Source organism: Engraulis encrasicolus, chromosome 17 (assembly GCF_034702125.1).
Source record: "Engraulis encrasicolus isolate BLACKSEA-1 chromosome 17, IST_EnEncr_1.0, whole genome shotgun sequence".
In the NCBI taxonomy this organism is placed as follows: domain Eukaryota; kingdom Metazoa; phylum Chordata; class Actinopteri; order Clupeiformes; family Engraulidae; genus Engraulis; species Engraulis encrasicolus.
The window spans coordinates 15,536,320-15,557,585 of NC_085873.1; the positions used below are offsets into that span (position 1 = coordinate 15,536,320).

Sequence of the window (21,266 nt, forward strand, 5' to 3'; positions counted from 1 at the left end):
TTTGCAGAAGTGTAAGAATAAATCCTAACTTTGATTTTCGAAAGAATACTTACATGTTCCTTGTTCATGTTTTGATATGATTGACCTGTAAGATTGGTGGCTTTTTAGTGGTTACGACCCAGTAGACATCTTGCTTGAACCCTTGGATTAGACACTTGTCATTGTTGTATGATATTGGTGTTGTTGTTGGTATAATTTTAAAGAGTTCATGCAAAGTATGCTTATGGACTACATTGGTGTGTCATACACTACATCATGTGGTGCTAAAATGTCTCGCAATTAAGAAAATCTAATATTGCTTTTGTTCAAACTTTTTGCCTCATTTGTTATTTGATATTGTGCTTGGGCAGCCCATGAATCAGCTTTCCACGTCAAAGAAAGAGACCCAGTGTGAACTAAACTCCCATTCAAAGTTAACTTACCACCCTGATCAGAGCACGGTTGTGCCCGTCATGCAAATTAGTTTCAGATCCAATTCTTCCGGATCAAACCTCAAGTTCGAGGCTAATCGTTTGTTTTGTGCTTTTGCCCCCAGAGGCGCACACACTGAGCTGAAGTGGGCCTGGAGTGGTGGAGGGAGACACGCTCCGACGAAGAGATTAATCAAAGCCCCTCGCTGAAACTAAAGAGGGGAGAAAACAAGCCAACCTGAAAATGCAACGTACCATGGCTCCCCAGCTGACATCTCATTAAGGCTTGAAATATCGAGCTTCCGGATATTTTTCCCTGGGCAACTTTAGGAGGCTTTCCGAGTTTTATAAGGGGTTATCGCCAATAACCACAACGCGCTGGCACAAATCGTGCAGCGTCATGAGTGACTGGTTGATTGGCTAAATCCTTATGCCCACACACACACACACACACACACAGACACACACACAGGCACACGCACACCCACACCATGAAAAACATGCACGGCAATACCACAGGAAGTCACCAACACTGGTGGGTACCCATGGTAACCAAAACTTTCCAACTGCTATAACCCCATCCAGCTGACGGGGGATGTACAATGGGCCATCTGCATGAAAGATAACTCCAACAGCTTGCAAGCTACTGAACTCTGAAATGAGCTGGCTTGGGGTGCCATTGTCAGCCTGCCGTGCCCCACCGAGATTGGGACTCATTTGCATAGAATGTCCTTGTTGTCGCCCGATGAAAATAGACTACAGAGTGATGCTCTCCCTTCTCTGCCCACTGGTCTGGGGAAAATGCTGACTCTGATAGCACGATCGCAATCGTTCCCTATTATATAAGTGGCTATTAACAACTGTAAGCAACATCTGCAACGGCGTCGTAACTCCGCCGCATTTGTTTTCATCTGTATCCCTCGGAGGATGGCAATTACTGAACATCATCCTCATATGGGATCTATTTTAGAGTCTTCACGGCCTCAGTGCACATGCAGCAACATAAAATGTTATCACCACCATGGCCACTACGTCGGAGGTCGCAGACGTCATTTTTTATCATAAAAAAATAAACTACAACAGATATCGAGAAACAGCAAGCCATTAAATGAATTGCCATGGATGGGATTCGAGAACAAGCTTTGCTTGTTTTCCTTTCTGTTTTAGAACGTTCAAAGCCCCGCGGTAGCATAAAATATTATCACCACCATGGTAACGGTGTCTGACGTAATTTTATCATAAACTCAGTAGTGTTGTAGGTGTAATTACACAGGTACATGTCGTAGGAGCAGCAGAAGTAGTGCTAGTTCTGATGTATTTACACAAGTACCTTTGCCTGGTTACCACCAGACCTAATCACAAGTGAGAACGGAACGATTGTGCAAAGCAGCATTTCCCAGGCTACTAGTACATGGATCTTACAAAGTTTATACACCAGCTATTCCACTGTAATGAAGTAGATACACCGCAAGAGTATTTCAACTTTTACTTTATACCCCTCTGCGTAGGACTAGCTGAAAAAAGAAACTACTACAGAAACCAAGCAAAGCAAGCCATTAAATAAATGTCTGTGGCTGGGATGAAAGAGCGCAGCTGTGGTCTCATCTGGCGTATCCAGGACTGAGACACTAAATTGGGTTCTCGCTGCATTTCTTTTCATTTCTGGCAGAGATGCTCTTATGGCCTCTTTGGCCCTGGGATTTTATTGGACGCAAGGTCCTTCTTCTCCTCAAGTCTTACCCTCCTCAGCAGAAGGTGCATGGCGCTGTAGATGCCCTTGCGCCGCTTGATGTGGAACATCTTGTCCAGGGCGGCCTGGTAGCGCGCCAGCTCCTGTCGCTCGGCGTGGAAGGAGCGCACCACGCGCACGGCCCCAAGGCTCTCGCCCGCCAGCTCCCGCGTCTCCGCCTGGCAGTCCTGCAGCTTCTGGGACAGGTCCTGCATGGTGGAGAGGAGAGAGAGAGAGAGAGAGAGAGAGAGAGAGAGAGAGAGAGAGAGAGAGAGAGAGAGAGAGAGAGAGAGAGAGAGAGAGAGAGAGAGAGAGAGAGGCATTCTGTTTAGAGAGACATGTCACATTCAGAAAATATGGTGACGATAATAGGCTCAGAGAAAGAGGGGGGGGGGGGAGGAGATCATGTTCAATAAAGTGATGATAATAGCAAGAGCTAAATGTATCATTATGCCTACCGCTTCTGGGACTCTGAGAGGAGAGAGAGACATGTCACATTCAGGTGACTATAATAGCTACAGCTAGAACTCAAAAAGCACTAAAAGTAGCACTTTAAGCTTATTTTATAATAGCTACAGCTAGAACTCAAAAAGCACTAAAAGTACCACTTTTAGCTTATTTTTCAGTTTGAACAGGCCAACATTGGCAACTCGTGTTTGAGAACAGCACGTCATGCATATTCAGTCGATAAGGTGACGATAGTAGCTACATCATTAACACAAAACGTGTTGTCTCTTCTTTCTGTAAGCCATGCTTTGAATAAAAGCATCTGCTCCATGTTATGCAAAGGTCTCGACACTTGTTGTCTAAGTCTGGTTCATCACACTCAGTTAATAAGGTAACGACCTTAGCTACTGTCTAACACCAACACATGCTATTCTGTCTCGTTATGTGTTGATCACTGCGCCATGAACTGGAAGGTCAGAGAAATTAGAATATGATTTGTCGTCTACAGCAGCTCCCATGTCTCCCACGCCCGACAGCGGCGCTAAAGCTTCTGGCAAAGATCATTATTTTGCTGTGAGAGGCATACTCACCTTTAGTCAAGGAGGTGAATACAGTACAGAAGCAACAGCAACACAAAATGTGTCAATTGCTACATTTACGTGACACTTTTTAGTTCCGAATTAATAATTCATAATTAAATAGTTCCGACGAGTTTACTTTTGATCTTTCATTTAATTCCAAATTGTATAGTGCTTACATGACGCTTTCAAAGCGGAATTATCCTTATTCAGAATTAAAGTGAGTTGATTCTGAATTAAATGTTTCCCGTAAATGTAGCCATATTGTGTAGTTATGTGTGGATCCCTATGAAATTTGCACATGAACATATGAAAAGTGTCTATTAACTGCAATGATGGTACTCCAAGCCTGTAGATCAGAGAGGAAACAAGCTATTCTGTGCCTAGGAAGCATCTGTGTCGCACAGAAAGAGTGTCATTATGTCTACAGATAATGTGTGGATCAATACCAAATTGGAGTATGTCTAAGGTCAGGAAAGGTGAAATATGATTTGTGACCTACACACTGGCATTATGGTAGTCTGCTAGCCTGCCACTTGGAGATAAGACAAGATATTTGTGTGCCTAGGAAGAGTACCATTGGGAAAGGGCATTTAAACCCAGCCAACTGTGCAGCAGATCTATGCCCCCATCTCACTTCAGCCCACTGCTACTTTCACGTCTTTCCAGACCATAACTATAAATCCCTTTCCCTACCGTTTCTAAACTCCTCTTCAGAAGTCCCTTTATTTGCTGTGTTCTAGCGACGTAACCAAGCTCCTGTCGACTGCTTTTACCCCCATCTACAGCTAATGTACCATACAGTATCTTTCTGTGTCCACGTTTTCTCTCTGTCTGACTGGTTTCTTCTTTTCCCCATCATCGGTCATCATTTCCCTCTTCTATGATTGGGTTTCTGCTATCCTGCAAACTGTGGTTTTCTATCTGCAGCTGGACCTCAATTACACTCTGCAGACATTTTTTACAGTACTGCACAATGTGTGTGCCTTGCCTACCTTATTGCTTTTTCATGGTCTTTGTCCTTGCTCAGTGAGCTTTATAGGTAAGTTCACGCCGCATGCTCATAGTCATTTTCATTGCCCAAAGCTGCAAAATCTGCCTCTGAATCACCATTTTCTACCCTTAATATTGCTGATTCTTATATTTGTATACAATACAATACGAACCAACCTGTATTTAAATATAGCGCAATATCAAAACTAAAGTTGTCTCAAAGTGCTTTCAAAATACACATACACACATATACACTTTCCCACTTTCACACACCAGCTCTGGAGGCTGCCGCACGCCGTCAATTGTCCGAGGTTCACGTGAGAAGGTACACAAGCAGACACACACACACACACTTTCCCACATTCACACACCAGCTTGAGAGGCTGCAGCACGGCGGCAATTGTCTGGGAAAGTGGAATAATTTTACTTATCTGAAAGGTATTTATAGATCTTAACGCTGCAAGGGAGGGATTTCGTATGCTGACACAGCTTCAACTTGAGGTCGCGCTGTCCATTTGTTTAACATAGCAAACTATGCTACCCTTACCCTACAAAGGAAAATTGCAGTAACTATGCCAACATTGAAACTGAGATACAGTAAATGCCTTCAATTCCTCTGCATTTGATTGGATATTGTAGTTACTGTAAATTTGACATTGCAATAGCTGTAAAATGGGCTTTGTCACAAGATAAAGGACGTGTTACACAGTAAATTTGCCAGTGTTAATTTTGCAGTGTTAAGGCTTATTAACACTATTGGAGTAATTCCAACACCAAATGGAGTGAGATGCTCTCCAGTGTCAGTGACAAATGAAGTTGTTAAATTGTGTGGAGTTAGAAGTACTCCAGAGAGCCCCCGCCTCCTCGAGGTGATGGAGTTTGTCTGCCCAACTTTGTTTATACTGTGTTGTTCAGAGCATAAGCAATGATGACTGTCCACCCGATTAAATCATATACGTCTACATATTAGTAACAGTATTTCCTCCAGATTTAATCATGTACACAATCTTTTTTTTTTTTTATTCCATTTCATTCATTTAACTCAACTTGGTTGGGTTGATCTAAGGTTTGGCTGTGCACACAACATCACACAAAAGATGTGTTGAGTGAAAGAAATAACTTGAGATCATGTTACACCTTTGCCGGTAACAAGCAGGCCCCTCACAACCAATCTGTCCATCAGCGCCTGGCCAAACCTAATTACTTAGGGCTGGTATATCATGACTCAATTGCTTGCACCTGAAAAACTCCTAATCAATCTGGTCACATGGTACTCTTGAGCCTGTATATAAACCTGGACTGTCACAGTGCTTTAAATATTTGCCTGCCTGCCTGCTGGCTGGTCAGCATGGCACAGCATAGCGCTTGTTTACCTGCTTTGCAAGCAAGCTAAAGGTGCTTTTGGCTTATGGAATTTGTGAGCTACATCTTGTGTCTTGCTTTGTGAGCTAGTCAGTAACAGCACATGTTACATTGTTTGCTCCATTGTGCACTTGATGTTTGCAAGCAAGCTAAAGGCGCTTTTGGCTTATGGCATTTGTTAGCTACATCTTGTGCCTTGCTTTGTGAGCTAGTCAGTAACAGCACATGTTACTTTGCTTGCTCCACTGTGCACTTGATGTAGATGGTATGGTTATATTTTAAACTTCATTAAGGAAAACATTTGGTATTAATCCCCACTAGATTGAGTTCATACATGCTCAGCTGATATTTCTTTCACATTGTGGTGCAGTGTAGCATAGACTAATCTATTAAACATAGACATTCTACATTTTTTCAATAACTTTAAACATTTTCTTAAGAGAGCAGTGTGGCAAACTGATGCCAGGCGCAGGGTGTTTCAGTCATGGTGGAGGATGGGAGGTGCTTAATTACCATGATCAGGGTACCTCAACTATGGTGAGAGATAGTGGGGCAGGACCAAAACACATTCACAATAATAAACAAGGTTGGGGGAACATCAGGAGCATGTCTAAGGAACCAAATATGCAACCAACAAGATTAAGGGAACCATATGGGAATGGCAAGGGAACAAACATGACATGAACAGGAATAACGTGACAGTGAGAGAACAATAAGGGAACGGAATGAGAACTACACATATAACATTCTAGGAACGAAAATTAAACTTTCCTGCCAACCAAGTGAGAACGGAAAAATAACCAAACATGACTCTGGGGACGTACCCAGAACTAAACTGGAACCAAGGGCTTGTGTTCCAGGAACCTTCTTAGAACTAAAAATTGTTAGTAGGGTGCTCCCCGAAACTGCTTTACTCTTTATAGTGTTAGCTTAACACTATAAATCTAACACCAGTGTTTAACACTGATCTGGAGCAGGACCAAATAGACACTAGAACAGTGTTAATTTTAACTCTTTAAGTGTTATTTTAACACTACACAATTTACTGTGTACGAAAGCCATTTTCAGTCTGAACCTTCATTTTACCAAAATACATAGATACTGCACTTCGACTCTGTGGGCAATGGTCTGGCTGTAACAAATGCCGTTATCTCAACACTTTAAGAATACTGTAGGACCAAATGCAATCTAGAAAACTGACTTTCTAAGGGTGCTTTCACACGTGGTCCCTTTCAGCCATTTAAGTGAACTCAGTCGTGTGACAGCATTTTCTATATCTATTTGAACGCTCCAAATTGTTCTTGACAAGTAACTTCTCCAAGAACTGTTCTAGCTCTAACTTTGTGTTTAATATTTAAAACATATAATTTATCATTTCAAAATACTGTGACAGTTGTACAGAGGGCTTTATGGCTAGAGGGCAAAGATAACTCTTTTTAATTATACTGCGTCTTTCAAGAGCCGCAGAAATAAAGCAATAAAACTTCGCCAGACAAATCAGCTGATGATTTTGGTTACGTGTATGCGTTAGTTTTTTAAAAATTGAATTTTTTTATCCATTCATCCATCCATTTTTTATCCGTTTAGGCCACATTTCGATCTTGTTTACATGGCATGTTGATTAAAACAGGTGCATTTTAGAAAACTGTAAAACAGGGTTTCTGTGAGTCTACAGTATTACTACATTTACATGAGAAATTGAATTCAGAATTCACTCACTTTAATTCTGAAAAAAGCTTAATTCCGCTTTGAAAACGTCATGTAAACACTTCAAAATTAAATGAAAGACCGGAGTAAACCTGACAGAACTATTTCATTCAAAATTATTAATTTGGAATTAAAAAGGTCATGTAAACGTAGCCTATGTGAGAGTATCTGCATGTGTTTTCATCAGTATGATAACCAAGATAGTAATATACTGTATTAGGTGTGTAGGTGAGAGAGTGTTGTAAAAGCTGTGAGAGCTGTGTGCGCTTGTGTGATAGTGTGTAACAGAAGTGGTAGCCAGTGTGTGTATTTGTTTTTTCTTTGCAAGCTTGCACTTATGACAGGGAGCTGGAAGAGCAGTAGTAGCCATTATGGAAATGTGTGTACACACTACAGAAGGTGTGTGAGCCTCTGGGCCTATGTGTGCGTGCTTGCGTGTGTGTACAGAATGTATACAGTACTGTATGAGTGTGAGAGTGAGAGAGTGTGTTATTGTTCTGTAGCAGGCTGTAAGGGCCATATCTATGCAGCCTGGCAGGATGAGCTCCCAGGAGAGGTGTGTGTGTGTGTGTGTGTGTGTGTGTGTGTGTGTGTGTGTGTGTGTGTGTGTGTGTGTGTGTGTGTGTGTGTGTGTGTGTGTGTGTGTGTGTGTGTGTGTGTGTGTATGTGTATGTGTGTGTGTGCGCGCGCTTTTGAGTGAATGTATGTGTGTATGCCATGTATGTACTATGTGATAGTGCGTGTGTGTTAATGTTATTCTGCAGTAGTGCAGTGTAAGGCCATCTCAACACATTGACTGCCAGCCTTTGTTTGGAATTTTAGTGCTTGAATGCCTGCCAGTGCCATACATTTTCGTCATTTTTTGAACAGCCACATACAATTTTTTGTTAGACATATACATTACAGGGCTTGTTTAGAAGCTGGGAATCCCAGCTTTCCATACCATAGGTGAAAACCGTATGTTCTACAACATGCCTCCATTCCCAACTTAGCCCACGCTAAAAGAGGGTTATGGTAGTTAAGCTGAAAATAACCGCTTTTCCCCCTTGAAACTGAGATAAAGTGTTTTTTGTTACATATGCGCTTTTCACACCCCAAGAAGAAGTCGCTTCCAAGTAGAAGAGTACAAGATATTTTTATTGTCATATTATTGTCATGAATTCCTAAGCAATGGAAAGGGATTGTTTTGGCTCAAAAAATGTAGAAATAAGTAGAAAGGGTCTCAGCAGTAACAAAGAGAGGTTTAAAAAAAGAGATGAAGAGCGAAGGAGGATTGGTTCCTATCTACGGCGGTTCATGACAGTTAAGCATCCTGATGGCTTGAGGGAAGACGCTGTCCCCTAGTCAGCTGGTGTGGGCACGAATACTGTATCTGCGGCCAGATGGTGGTAGGGTGTGTGTGTGTGTAGCGGGGGTGGTGTAAACTATTTGAATGAAAGACCACCTGGATTAATACTAATGTTTACAGCCATTTCTTTTTAAGTGTTAACTACTAATGTCTCCTGACGGGCATTTGTTTTTCTGAGTAGACAAAAATAGTTTGCTGCTATTGCTATCACATCTGTTGTGCTATTTCTTCTCTTTCATTCTCACACTTAAATGATACATTCTGCCAATTTCAATATGCTGTTGTATTGCTCCCGCTACCCTTGACTTGTCAGTACCGGTGATGCTGCATTTTTCGGCTCAGCCCTTTCCGAGATCTGAGCTATTCTAATGGGGGCAGACTCAGGGATTAAAGCAAAAAAAAGTCATCTGACTGAACTTTTTTACCTGTTAGGCACCCGATCGAGTATCACTCCGTAACCCAACGAAAACCAATGTAGCCCGGCTCTGCCATAACGTAGCATACACTGGGTTTATGCAAGGAATGGTGCCAGAGCCAGCACTAGGCATAGGCAGACAGGGCAGTCGCCTAGAGCAGAATAGGCATATGTCTTGAGGGCGCCAGTAATACCAAAAAGTGCCACAAAACCAGAACTTCAACCAACATAAAACTTCACACTTCACATTAACAATGAATATTCATTATACACTCAGTAGGCCTATATACACACTCAGTATGAATGTACCTGTAGGTACTAGATCAGATGTGCTCAATCAGATGTAGACCTTAATGCTATGTTTACAGATGCCAATTTCTAAATACAAGAAAAAGGAAAGAGGGAAAGGGGGCAGGCCTAGGGCACCCGATTGACTAGAACTGGCTATTTACTTATTTCTACCCATTGTTTATGAATTGTTCACAACATTATGCAGAATGGATTCACAATGAGTGTTGCTTCAAAATGGTCTAGCTGATATCACAGAATATTGACTTGGAATTGCAATGCGTTGATACAGTGATCCCATTTTCTTTGATCCCATTTTCTTTGTGATCCCATTTTGTTTATTAGTAGTAGGCTATATTTTGTCTTTCCCATCAGAATGGGCAAACACTGTTCTGGTGAAAGCACTGGTGCGCATTGCTTGCAGTTGTATTTCTGACATTTAAAAAATAATGCACTGGTCATAGCAATCAGAGGGAGAAAACTAGTTGTTGGGTTATTTTGTATGTTTTTCACTATTCATCCTGTTACAAATAACTTGTTGACGTTTACAAACAGGGTGCGGTAGTCTACCTCTTGTGTTCTACCGTTTTGAAAACCTGTGGCTTCTCGATGTGCGGTGCCAGACACGCTTACCATTATTTAAAAAAAAAAAAACGTCCCCGATTCCTACACCCACTCGTGTTCTCACAAGCTGACACAACGCAAGCAGACAGGACACAGTCACAGACATACGTCTATTGTTTAACCCATTGATGCCTGATGTTGCGTTGCGCAACATTGGCCCTGGCGCCTGGAGCATCATTTCGCAACATTCAGGCTCATGACATTTGAGACAATTTTATTAAAAATCTTTGTTTGTTTGAGATGAATGAACACATTCTAATGAAAGATGAGGGTCTTAGCGTTTAAATGCCTTCTTATAGCATGTTTTTATGTGCTTCAGAGGCTGAGATATTTAGGTTTTTATAGGCTGAGGGCAGTTTTTTCTTAAAAAGGGCTCAGGCATTCAACACCCTTTTTTGCAGGTGCCTTAGGCATCAATGGGTTAACAAAAGTAACACACTTTCCCAAGCTTGTCGCGCAACGTTCCACTCGAATCAGGACAAATCACCCACCTATCAGTCCTGAGCGCGCAAATAGCCTAACGTATAGTCCGAGAAGATGGGCACAGACGTTGAGCCACTCAAAAACAAGCACACACACAACTGTTGCTGCACACTATTCCAGATAGCAAAAATAGCATCACACAGCCTACAACAAGCCTTGAAAGTGAAACAAACACCGAAACGGCATTTATTGACCATGAGTCCAGCCATCAGAACACAGCTTCCCAGAACAAGACGTGGCATAAAATATTGGCTCTGCCAGGGATAGCCTCTGTGACCCCTGTAAAACGCAATCCATTTTTAACTTATTTATTAAATATATATCGGCAACAACAAAGTTAATAAGCTAAGATTACAGATGAGACTGTAAATTATCCGTTGTCAGAAAGACAACTAGAGCTAGTTCTACACGTAGCCAGTCAAACGCGCTAAACTTTTAGGATGAAACGCATGGTATTACGCATGGTATATCCTAGCTAGCTGCCAATGATAGCCGTCCCGTTGGGGCTACCTATGAGTAATGTTAGTAAAAGTCACAATGCTTAAAAGGAAAACCCTTCATGAAAAGGACATCATGCGCAGTCGAAGTAAACTATTCTTTTTTTTCTAACTATCCGCCACGGCAGGTGCAATGATAATGGAAACATACGTGTCCTAGGCCTACCTTCTTCCAGCATTGCTTTCCCTGCATAGGCATTATTAGCCCATATTGGAATACCAGTCCAACTCGTTTAATGATTGTCATTGCACTTTAAAGACATATTACACTTATTTTCTTTTCTGCCATCAGCAACAATGTTGGCTATTTGTTTTTTTAATCTCTCGCGCTGCGCCGCAACCGAATTGTTGACCGCTCGTGTACTTTTTTTTGGAACACGGAAGAACAGGGGATGGCTCAAAACTACTGAGTGAATCTGTTGTATGACACCACCGGTGGTGGCGTGTATAACTAAATCCGTACACCAAACACACCTCTCCTCCCCTTCTCATGACCAGGTGCGCTCTCGATTTGAGTTCAGTTGGAAAGTAAACATTGTAAATTAATTGACATGAATTATAAGGACGGAAATCCGTCCAAACGAAAATCCAGTTGACGGAAATCCGTCATAGCGACGGAAAACTTTAATCCCTGCAGACTTTATTTACATTAAAAACTTTTTAACATATGCCTACTCCAAAATATTATATCAAAGGGCATCACTGCTTGCTAGTTGTCTGCTGATCTTGCATTACCTTTTGGATGTTATTGGGAATCAATCAATCAATCAATCATTTTTTTTAAATGTAAAGGTATAAAGTCCAGGGTAGTGTGAGCATTACAACTGCATGTCGATATTGGCAGAAGTTATCCTTTAACTTTTGAAAATTGGTGACAGCAAAACTCTTCCTTCCGCATGACTTTCCGTCCACGAGTAGCAAAAGTTGTTTTGATTAAGCTACCCCACAAGACTTGATGTGACGTGATCAGGAAGTGCATGCATGATTTGATACTTGGCTGTAATAACACTCAAATACTATGTTGTGATAAAATGCCCCGATGAAATATCAAATCATGAGTTATGAATTTGTAGTTTTGAATTTTTATGATCTATGTCAGTTCTGTTCATCACAGAGTAGGAAAACTGACACGGAAGGTGCATTTAGAGTATCTTAAAATACAAAACGTAAATATATACTTCTGTATGTACGTAATAATATGTAAACAATGTTTTTTAATATTACGTGGCATGGGAGTCAATGGGATAATGCATCTCAAAGTGCTATTGTTCTGTAGAAGCATGGTGAGGAGCATCTATGTGCAGGCCGGCAAGGTGAGCTCCCAAGGCAGATGTGTGTCCATGTGTCCGTGTGTGTGTAGGTGTGCGTGCCTAAGTGTTGTATGTATGCATGTGTGTGTACCTCACTATATACTGTCAATGGTACCTCACCTGTGAGAATGTGTTGTAGTTGTTCTGCCGCAGGGCAGTGGGGAGCATCTATGCAGGGCGGCAAGGTGAACTCCCATGTGTGTGTGTGTGTGTGTGTGTGTGTGTGTGTGTGTGTGTGTGTGTGTGTGTGTGTGTGTGTGTGTATGTGTGTGTGTGTATAGTCAAGTCAAGTAGGTTTTATTGTCAATTTCTTTACATGCACTGGTCATACAAAGAATTTGAAATTACATTTCTTGCTTTCCCATACAGACATAGACTAATCTAGGTAAGGACATAGACAGTATAGACATAGACAGTACTTATACATGGAAGTAAAGAAGGCAAGTGCTACACCCTCCATCATGACAACATTCTACAGAGGAACCATAGAGAGCGTCGTGTTATACGTATGAGAGTGTGTTCAGCAGCAGAGCAGTAAGAGGGATCTCTATGCAGGCTAGTAGGGTGAGGTCACAGAAGAGATGGTGTGTGTGTGTGTGTGTGTGTGTGTGTGTGTGTGTGTGTGTGTGTGTGTGTGTGTGTGCGTGCGTGCGTGCGTGCGTGCGTGTGTGTGTAAGATAAAGAGAGATAACCTGACCTCTGACTCAGGTGGTGCTATAGCAAGAGTAGTGGGAGGCTAAATAAATAAAATAAAAAAGCATAGGGAACATCATCTGAGAAACAATCTTGTGCTAGGGGGTGCTAATTTGGACAAAAACAAAAGCATGGAAAGACATACTGTATACAGTCCTGAATAGCCTGCATACTTTCATCCATAATAATTGGCTGATTCAAAAGCGAAGATCAGGCGCTGGTGCCTCTTTCTTGTCTCTATATAGAAGGTTATAGATTGTGATAAATGTTGACAGTAAATTAAGACTGATTAACAATTAAGACTGATTAATGATTAAGAATACACAGAAGATCACCCTCGTTTTCCTTCCCAGGTGAAAAACCCATATACTTAAAGTGTACTTTTTTTGACCGTACTTAGTACAAAGTGTACTATTTTCGACGATTTAAAGTGCGTTTCATTGCACTATTAGTGCGCTGAAGCACTACTAAAGCAGTACTTCAGCACACTTTGGCACCGCTTTTGGACAACTTTAAGTGCACTACAAGCATACTTTTGAAAGTATGCTCCAAACACGCTTTTCATGCATTCGTATGGCATTAATAGTGTGCTTGAGTACACTTCTATAACATTTTATTGTTACTAGAAGTACAATAAAAGTATATTAACTTCATGCTTCTTTGGACTACATTGGAACATTTTAAGTCTGTAAAAAGTATATCATATTAAGTATTGTAAATATATAACAGGTATGCTTGAAGTATATTCATAGTACACTCCCAAGTACAATGAATAATATAAATCTAATACTACAATCCATGCTGGTCCTCAGAGCTTGTACATTACACACAGTCACATGTCACAGTATTGATACAGTATGCATGCCTAGCACGACTGACATTTACAATCATTGCATTGTAACAGAGATTTCAGATACATATTTCACTTTATTTCATACTTGTTCCACCTTCCTGCAGTTGATCATTTGAATTAATTACTAATGGTGACCTTTGATTCTTTGTTCGAACAACTAGTTCCAACTTACCTCTCACCATGATATCAGGGGAAGTGTGAGGCTATATATACCAGAACATATACGTGACCATCATAATGACGGTGGGAACATGGCCATTTTTTGTGTACCACTTTAAAATGTTAAAACTCCTACAATAAACGCAGAATATAACAATGAGTAATATTTTCATGCAAACCAAAGATATTCCTTAGAGGTAAATGGCTTTCTGTTTGAGAAATTTAGCTCCAAGAAGTGCATTGCATGATGGTACATGCATGATGGTGCATGATGGGTAAATGAACTTTGTGTAAGCACACTTTGAATATATTTGGGTGAAGTACAATCATGGTGCACTTAGAAAAAGTGTACTTGCAATATGTTAAAGCGATTTACTTTAAAGCGCACTATAGAAAATCACACTTAGAAGACATTTGGGTGAAGTGTAATCATATTGCACTTTAAAAAAGTACAATTGCAATATGTTATTAAAAATACACTTTTAGTAAGTTCACTATTAGAACACTATTAGTATATTCCTCTAAATACACTTTTGCAAACATCTTCGAAGTACACTTGAAGTATGGTTCGCTAAGTGTACATTCTTTGAGAGCAACTTAATTACATCTAATTTTAAGTACACTTCAAATAAGCATATTGTAAACATACTTTTTCTTAGCACAAAAAGCATGAGTGCACTTTTTTTTTTTTCCACTTTAAATATTTATTTTTATTATTATTTTTATTTTTATTTTTTCCACGGTTTATTTTAAGACTTTTCTAATTACATTCAGAAGATGCAGTTGGAATACAATACAGTCTGGTTTAAAGAAGAAAAATATATAAACAAAAATAGCATATGAAATATCTTTAACAACAGGACACCCAACCCCCCTCCCATCAAACCACCCACCCACCCACTCACCCGTCTGAGCTTACACTGTGCTAACAGAAGAAGTAAACCAGGACTCACAACAACAACGAAGAAACAACAAACAATGACAACAGCAACAAAAAAACAAAAAACAAAAAAAAACGTATTCATCAACAGGAAAACTGTTCTGAGAGACATATGATCGGAAAGGGGTGTGTGTGTGTGTGTGGGGGGGTGGTCTTAAGTCTACAATAAAAATGGAAGACATATCATCATAGTGGATCTGGCAGCGGCATGTCTAAGGATTCAACATGGGTAAGAAAGGGCTCCCAGATTTTATAAAATTTAGACACAGCTCCTTTCTTCAAATGTCTAATCTTTTAGAGTTTTGAAAAGAATAGGACATCTTTTATCCAAAGGGAGTGTGAGGGGGGATGTTTAGATTTCCAGTAAATCAAAATTAACCTCCTAGCTATGAGAAACAGAAAAGCAGCAAAGTCTAATTTGGATGAAGATATCCTAATGGTATCAGGGAGGACTCCAAACAAGGCTGGTATGGGACATGGGTCTAATTCAATTTGCAGCACATCTGAGACAGAAGAGAATATGGAACACCAGAATGTATGTAAAGAGGGGCATGTCCAAAACATGTGTACCAGAGAGCCACAAAGTGGATCAGTGTTAGGATAGACGCGGGAAAGCCTAGCCTTTGTCCAATATACACGGTGCAAGAGTTTGCATTGAATAACCCCGTGCCTAGCACACACTGAAGACGAGTGAACTCGGCCAAGGATCCAATCCCAGACCATTGTCAAATCCATTCCCAAGTCTTGAGACCAGAGGTCGAGTAAGGTTTCATCAGAAGAGGAACAAAGAGATAGTATAGTTGTATATAGTATGGATATCAGCCCTTTGGGAAAGAGAGGTATCCTAAAAATCTTGTCGACAGAGATATCGGGAGGCAAATTGGGAAAGTCTGTGTATATTTTCCTGTAGAAGTGTCGTACTTGTAAGTACTTAAAGAAATGTGTGCGGGGAAGCTCAAATTTCTCAACTAATTGTTCAAAAGTAGCAAATACCCCATCCACAAATAAGTCTTTTACTGTAGCTAAGCCCTTCTGGCGCCATAGCCTGAAACTGCCAGGTTCCATAGAAGGAGGGAACAGGGGGTTACGGCTAAGTGGCATGAAAACAGATGGAGTTTTTACTCCTAAATGGTTACAAAACTGTCTCCATATACGCAGTGTGGATGTGACAAGCGCATTCTTTCCACAATTTACTTTTTTTAATAGGGGAACACAAGTGACCAGTGCGTAAAGAGTGTTAGGAGTACATGAAAGTGACTCCAACTGGCACCAAACAGGGGATTCCTTAGGATCTGCCCGCATCCAGTACTTCACTATGTGCAGATTGGCAGCCCAATAGTAAAATAGTAAATTAGGTAAAGCCATACCACCATTATTTTTAGGTTTTTGTAGGACCGCTTTACGCAACCTTGGAACCTTTTTGTTCCAAATAAACTGTGATATGGCCATATCCAAACGGTGAAAGAATGCTTTGGGAATGAACAAAGGAATACACTGAAAGAGATAGAGACATTTGGGGAGGACATTCATCTTAACTGAGTTGATTCTACCAGCTAGAGATAAAGGCAGTAATGACCAGCGGTTGAGATCGTCTTTGACACGTGAAAATAATGTTTCAAAGTTTGTTTTAAGGAGGTTGTTGAAGTCAGGGGAGATTGCCACACCTAAGTATTTAAACCCATCTTTTGCCACTTTAAAGGGCAGCTGTGTTAACATGCTCAGGGTAGTTTTTTTGCCAACAGGGAAGACTTCACTCTTATCAACATTAAGTTTATATCCAGATAAGGTCCCAAAGTGTGTTAACGTCTCAAGAATATGTGGCATGGACTCTAATGGATTAGAGACATACAAGAGAAGGTCATCAGCAAATAATGACACTTTTTGTTGTATGCCATAACGCACTATTCCCTTAAAAGTCTCAAGTTTACGGAGTGCAATAGCTAGCGGCTCAATTGCCACTGCAAAGAGGAGAGGGGAGAGAGGACAGCCCTGTCTAGTACCTCTATAGAGAGGGAAACAGTCAGAGGAGTTGCCGTTCGTACGTACTGAAGCCAGAGGGGAAGTGTACAGGAGCCGCACCCATGAAAGAAAGCTCTCGCCAATGCCAAATCTAGATAGACAGACAAAAAGATAATCCCACTGGACCCGGTCGAACGCCTTGGACGCGTCCATTGAGACGACTACCTCAGGACCTTGGGAATTTTTAGACGCTGTATATTGAAAAAAGAATGTCTGTTTTTTATTAACCCTGTTTTATCTGGATGTATAATGGATGGGGGAACAGATTCCAGTCTAAGAGAGAGAGCCTTCGCTAGAATTTTTACATCTGCATTTAGTAATGATATAGGACGGTATGAGTCACAGTTGTCTGGGTCTTTATTCTTCTTTAATATTAATGAAATGGAAGCTTGTCTGAGAGAAGGTGGCAGAGTACCACTTAATAGAGACTCATTGAACATGTTTAATAGAAGAGGTGCTATTTTGTTAGAGAACTTTTTATAAAATTCTATTGGGAGACCGTCTGGTCCAGGGGGTTTCCCAGATTGCATGGCAGAAGTTGCCTGCTTTATTTCATTTTCCGTGAGAGTTTGGTCAAGGGTCTCCTTCTGGGAAGGATCAATGGTAGGCATGTCTGTTCTTATGTTATCAAAAAAGGATATCAAAGACTGGGGGTCCGTGTTATGTTCGGGTGTATAAAGGGCACTGTAAAAGTCTTTGAACGCTTTATTTATTTCTAGAGGATCAGTAACAACACCTAACGGAGTGGCAATTCTAGGAATTAAATTGGATGTGGAAGCCTGTCGCAGTTGGTATGCCAGTAGCTTGGATGGTCGCTCCCCGCTCTCATACAGAGAATGTCTCATATTCAGTAATTTAGATTCTGCCTGTTCTGTAGCCAATATATCAAACTCAGATTTGAGGGTGATAAGTCTTTTAAATACCTCTGGCGTTGGGCAGGATGCATAGTCATCATCAAGCTGGGCTATATCAACGAGAAGCTGTGCTTGACGTTCCCTGCGCTGTTTCGCCTGAAATCCACAATAGCCTATGATTTGTCCTCTAATGAATGCCTTGAAAGTTTCCCAAATAAGTGAAGCAGAGACCCCTGGAGAAACATTAGTTGACACAAACACCTCTATCTGGACTGATACAAAGTTAACAAATGCCTCATCTGAAAGAAACAGTGGGTTAAAGCGCCAAGGGATGCGAGTGTTGGGCTTCTCAGGGAAAGACAGTGTAAGAGACACTGGACAATGGTCTGAAATTACAATGGGATTGTAAGATACTGTACGAGTGTGGGAAAGTAACCTCTTATCTAAAAGAAAAAAGTCAATGCGAGAGAATGAATGATGCACTGGAGAAAAAAAGGAAAACTTTTTAGCTTGAGGATACAGAAACCGCCATGGGTCACTGACACCGTATTCTTCCATAAAAGATCTGATCACATGAGCTGATTTTGAGTTGCGAATTATTCTATTGGAGGAGCGGTCAAGAGAATTATTTAAACAGCAGTTGAAATCCCCTCCTAGCACTAAGTAATGGGATTGGAGGTCAGGAATTGCTGAGAAAAGCTTCTGGAAGAAGCTGTCATTGTCCTAATTAGGTGCATATATACTGGCAAAAACCACTGGCATATTATATAGAGTGCCTGAGACAAAAACAAAGCGCCCATTAGGGTCTGTCACAATATGTAGTGCTTTAAATGGGACTGATTTATGAATTATAACAGCTGCTCCTCTTGCTCTGCTAGGGAAATTAGAATGGAATAGTTGCCCAACCCATTTACGTCTTAGTTTGGTATGCTCCAGAGATCCTAAATGTGTTTCCTGTAGAAGGGCCACCATTGCATGCAGGCTATGTAGGTGATTCAACACCTTACTACACTTAACAGGGGAATTTAAACCCTTTACATTCCAGCTAACAATAGAAAGATCACCTCCCTGGGTGATAGAACCATTAGCTGTCATACCATGTTAGCTAGGTAAGTGATGTAAAGAGTAGATGAGAGAAGAAGAGAGAGAAAAAGGTAGTAAGACCACATGGGGGGGGGAGGTAAACAAAAAACAAAAAAAAAAAACACAAAAGAGACAAAAAAAACAAACAAACACGTATTCATAAGCCAGACACAGCTTCCCAAACAAGCTGCAGTTATGAACATTTTACCTTCCAGAACTTCAAGAAGCTAATGCTTCGGTGGGAACATGTAATGGTAATTAACATTAAGAGTAACAACTGAGTACTAAATATAAAGGTTTAGACATCCACTTGCATAAAACGGCAAACGGATATAAAAGTACCATAGTCCAAGTGAGTAAGTGAAAATAAAATTAAATGAGGAGGTCAGCCCATAAACAGACAAAATAAAGAGTCAACATTCCCCATTCTCCTAAAAAAAAGGATTTTTTTTTTCATAAAAAAAAAATAATAATAATAAAAAGCTCTTGTGTGACATTAAACTCACACTTGCCTACCTTCAAATAGGCTTACCGGTAGCTTATGGGTGTAAAATGGCAAAGTCCCATAGTCCAAGTGAGTAAGTAAAAATAAAATTAAATGGGGAGGTCAGTCCATAAACAGACAAGATAAAAGAGTCAACATTCCCCGTTCTCCTAAAATAATGACAGTAAAAAGGGTCTTGTGTGCCAATTCACAAATTGCCTACCTGAATAGCCTGGGTGTGTTTTTTATCATTATTGCCACGGTTAGTCCATTTCAACATGGTTATTGGATGCGACGTCGTCATTCGGCTCAGCTGTTTCTTGCGCCAACCCATGCAGTCGGATGAAGTGTTCAGCTTCAGTGGGTGTTTCGAATTTGTGCTGCTTGCCGTCCAGTAGAGTAATTCGCAGATGGCCGGAGTAGCCGCATCCATAGTCCTTGACCGCAGAATTCCCTCGAAGCATGCGTTTGACATCAGCAAATTCCTCGCGTTTCTTCAGTTGGGCATTCGTGAGGTCGGGGAAAAGATGCACCCGTTTGCCATCGTACTGAAGAGAATCGCCCATCTCTCTGGCTTTACTAAGTAGAACGGCCCGGTCTTTCTGATACAACAGTCGTATTACCATTGCCCGCGGTGTCTCACTCTGCTGTCTGCGGAGGGCTCGGTGAGCACGATCAATGGCTGGTTCAAAGTCAAGGCCCAGAGTGTCGTGCAGCCATTTAGCTAGCCAGCCAGCTGCATATGATCCCTCGGCACCCTCATTCAGTCCAATAACTCTGATATTGTTCCGTCTTGATCGGCTTTCCAGATCCTCGCATTTATTTTTCAAGGAAGACACCTCCCTGGTCAGAGTGGCGACGGCATTGCGGAAATCATGTACAGCATCTCCACAAAACACAGCACTGTTCTCCACTTCGGTTAGCCGGTTAGCATGGGAGTCCACCGTAGTTTGCAAAGCACTGGTAGTGGAGGTGAATTCCTCACGTACAGAAGATATTTCAGTTCGCAGCGAACCGACAACTGACTCAATTTTTCCACAAATATCTGCCTTCAGTATATTCAGCTGGTCAGCGAGAGTCGTAATGGTCAAAGGGGCAGTCTGCTCGTCTTGCGAACAATGTTCAGTGTCTTTAGCGTTGGCAGCTTGCGGCTTAGACTTCGGCATGGTTGTAGTCGACAAAAAATAATTTGAACGTCGCAGAAATTCGGTTAGACAACCGGTTATTGGAAAAATAACACACACAAGGTCAACATGGAATATAAAAACAGGCTTTTGAACGTGTACTCATCTGTGAAATAACTATTTCCATCACATTTTCCAAGGAGCTCGCTTAACCACGTCCACACGGCTCCATTACCCGGAAGTCCCTCATGAGTGCACTTTTAACATGCTAAGTACACTTCAGTCATACTTTTATTGTACTAAATTGAACCACTTTTTCACCTGGGTTGTATGTGCCTGCCACACCTCCTATCTGGATGTAACGGCTAGATCCTAACAGCTGTAAAAATGTAAGCATGCCCAGAGATTTTTTTTAGGAAGGGGAGATAAATCACAATCGTAAGTGTCCATAGAAGATTCGTAACGCAAATATGGCGTCTACCCGCACATCTCCCGCCTTTCTGGCAACAAGAACCAACTGCCTGCTGAGCTGCTTTGCCATTGATCCAATCATCTAGCTGCATCGGCGCACGCGAATTGTTGCGCATGCTCAGTTGTGAAAAGCTGTCACTCTCGTGCCGTTATAGAACTACTGCGCCTGCGCAGTGTCAAAAAAGCTGTGAGAAAAGTGGCTTAAAAAGCTTTATTTTGACTCGTATGACACATTTACGTAAGTAGTCTAGATTGATCAGTTTTTCACTGTGGTTTCAACCACATGGTTTTCACAACCGCTAGGTTCCCTCCCGTCCTATACTCAATTTCCCCATTCATTTTTCCCATTGACTCTCAGATCTGGTCTCACTCATCGCGAAATAGCACCCCGAAGG

At 41.2% G+C, this 21,266-nt stretch overlaps 1 protein-coding gene across 1 annotated transcript in view; it reads right to left on the reverse strand.

Moving 5' to 3' along the window:
* Positions 1 to 21,266, reverse strand: part of tap2t (transporter associated with antigen processing, subunit type t, teleost specific) — a 45,398-nt gene that overhangs the window by 16,476 nt on the left and 7,656 nt on the right. The window contains exon 6 of the mRNA XM_063221845.1: positions 2,151 to 2,348. Within this exon, the coding sequence (XP_063077915.1) occupies positions 2,151 to 2,348 (198 nt within the window). The remainder of the gene's footprint in view (positions 1 to 2,150; positions 2,349 to 21,266) is intronic.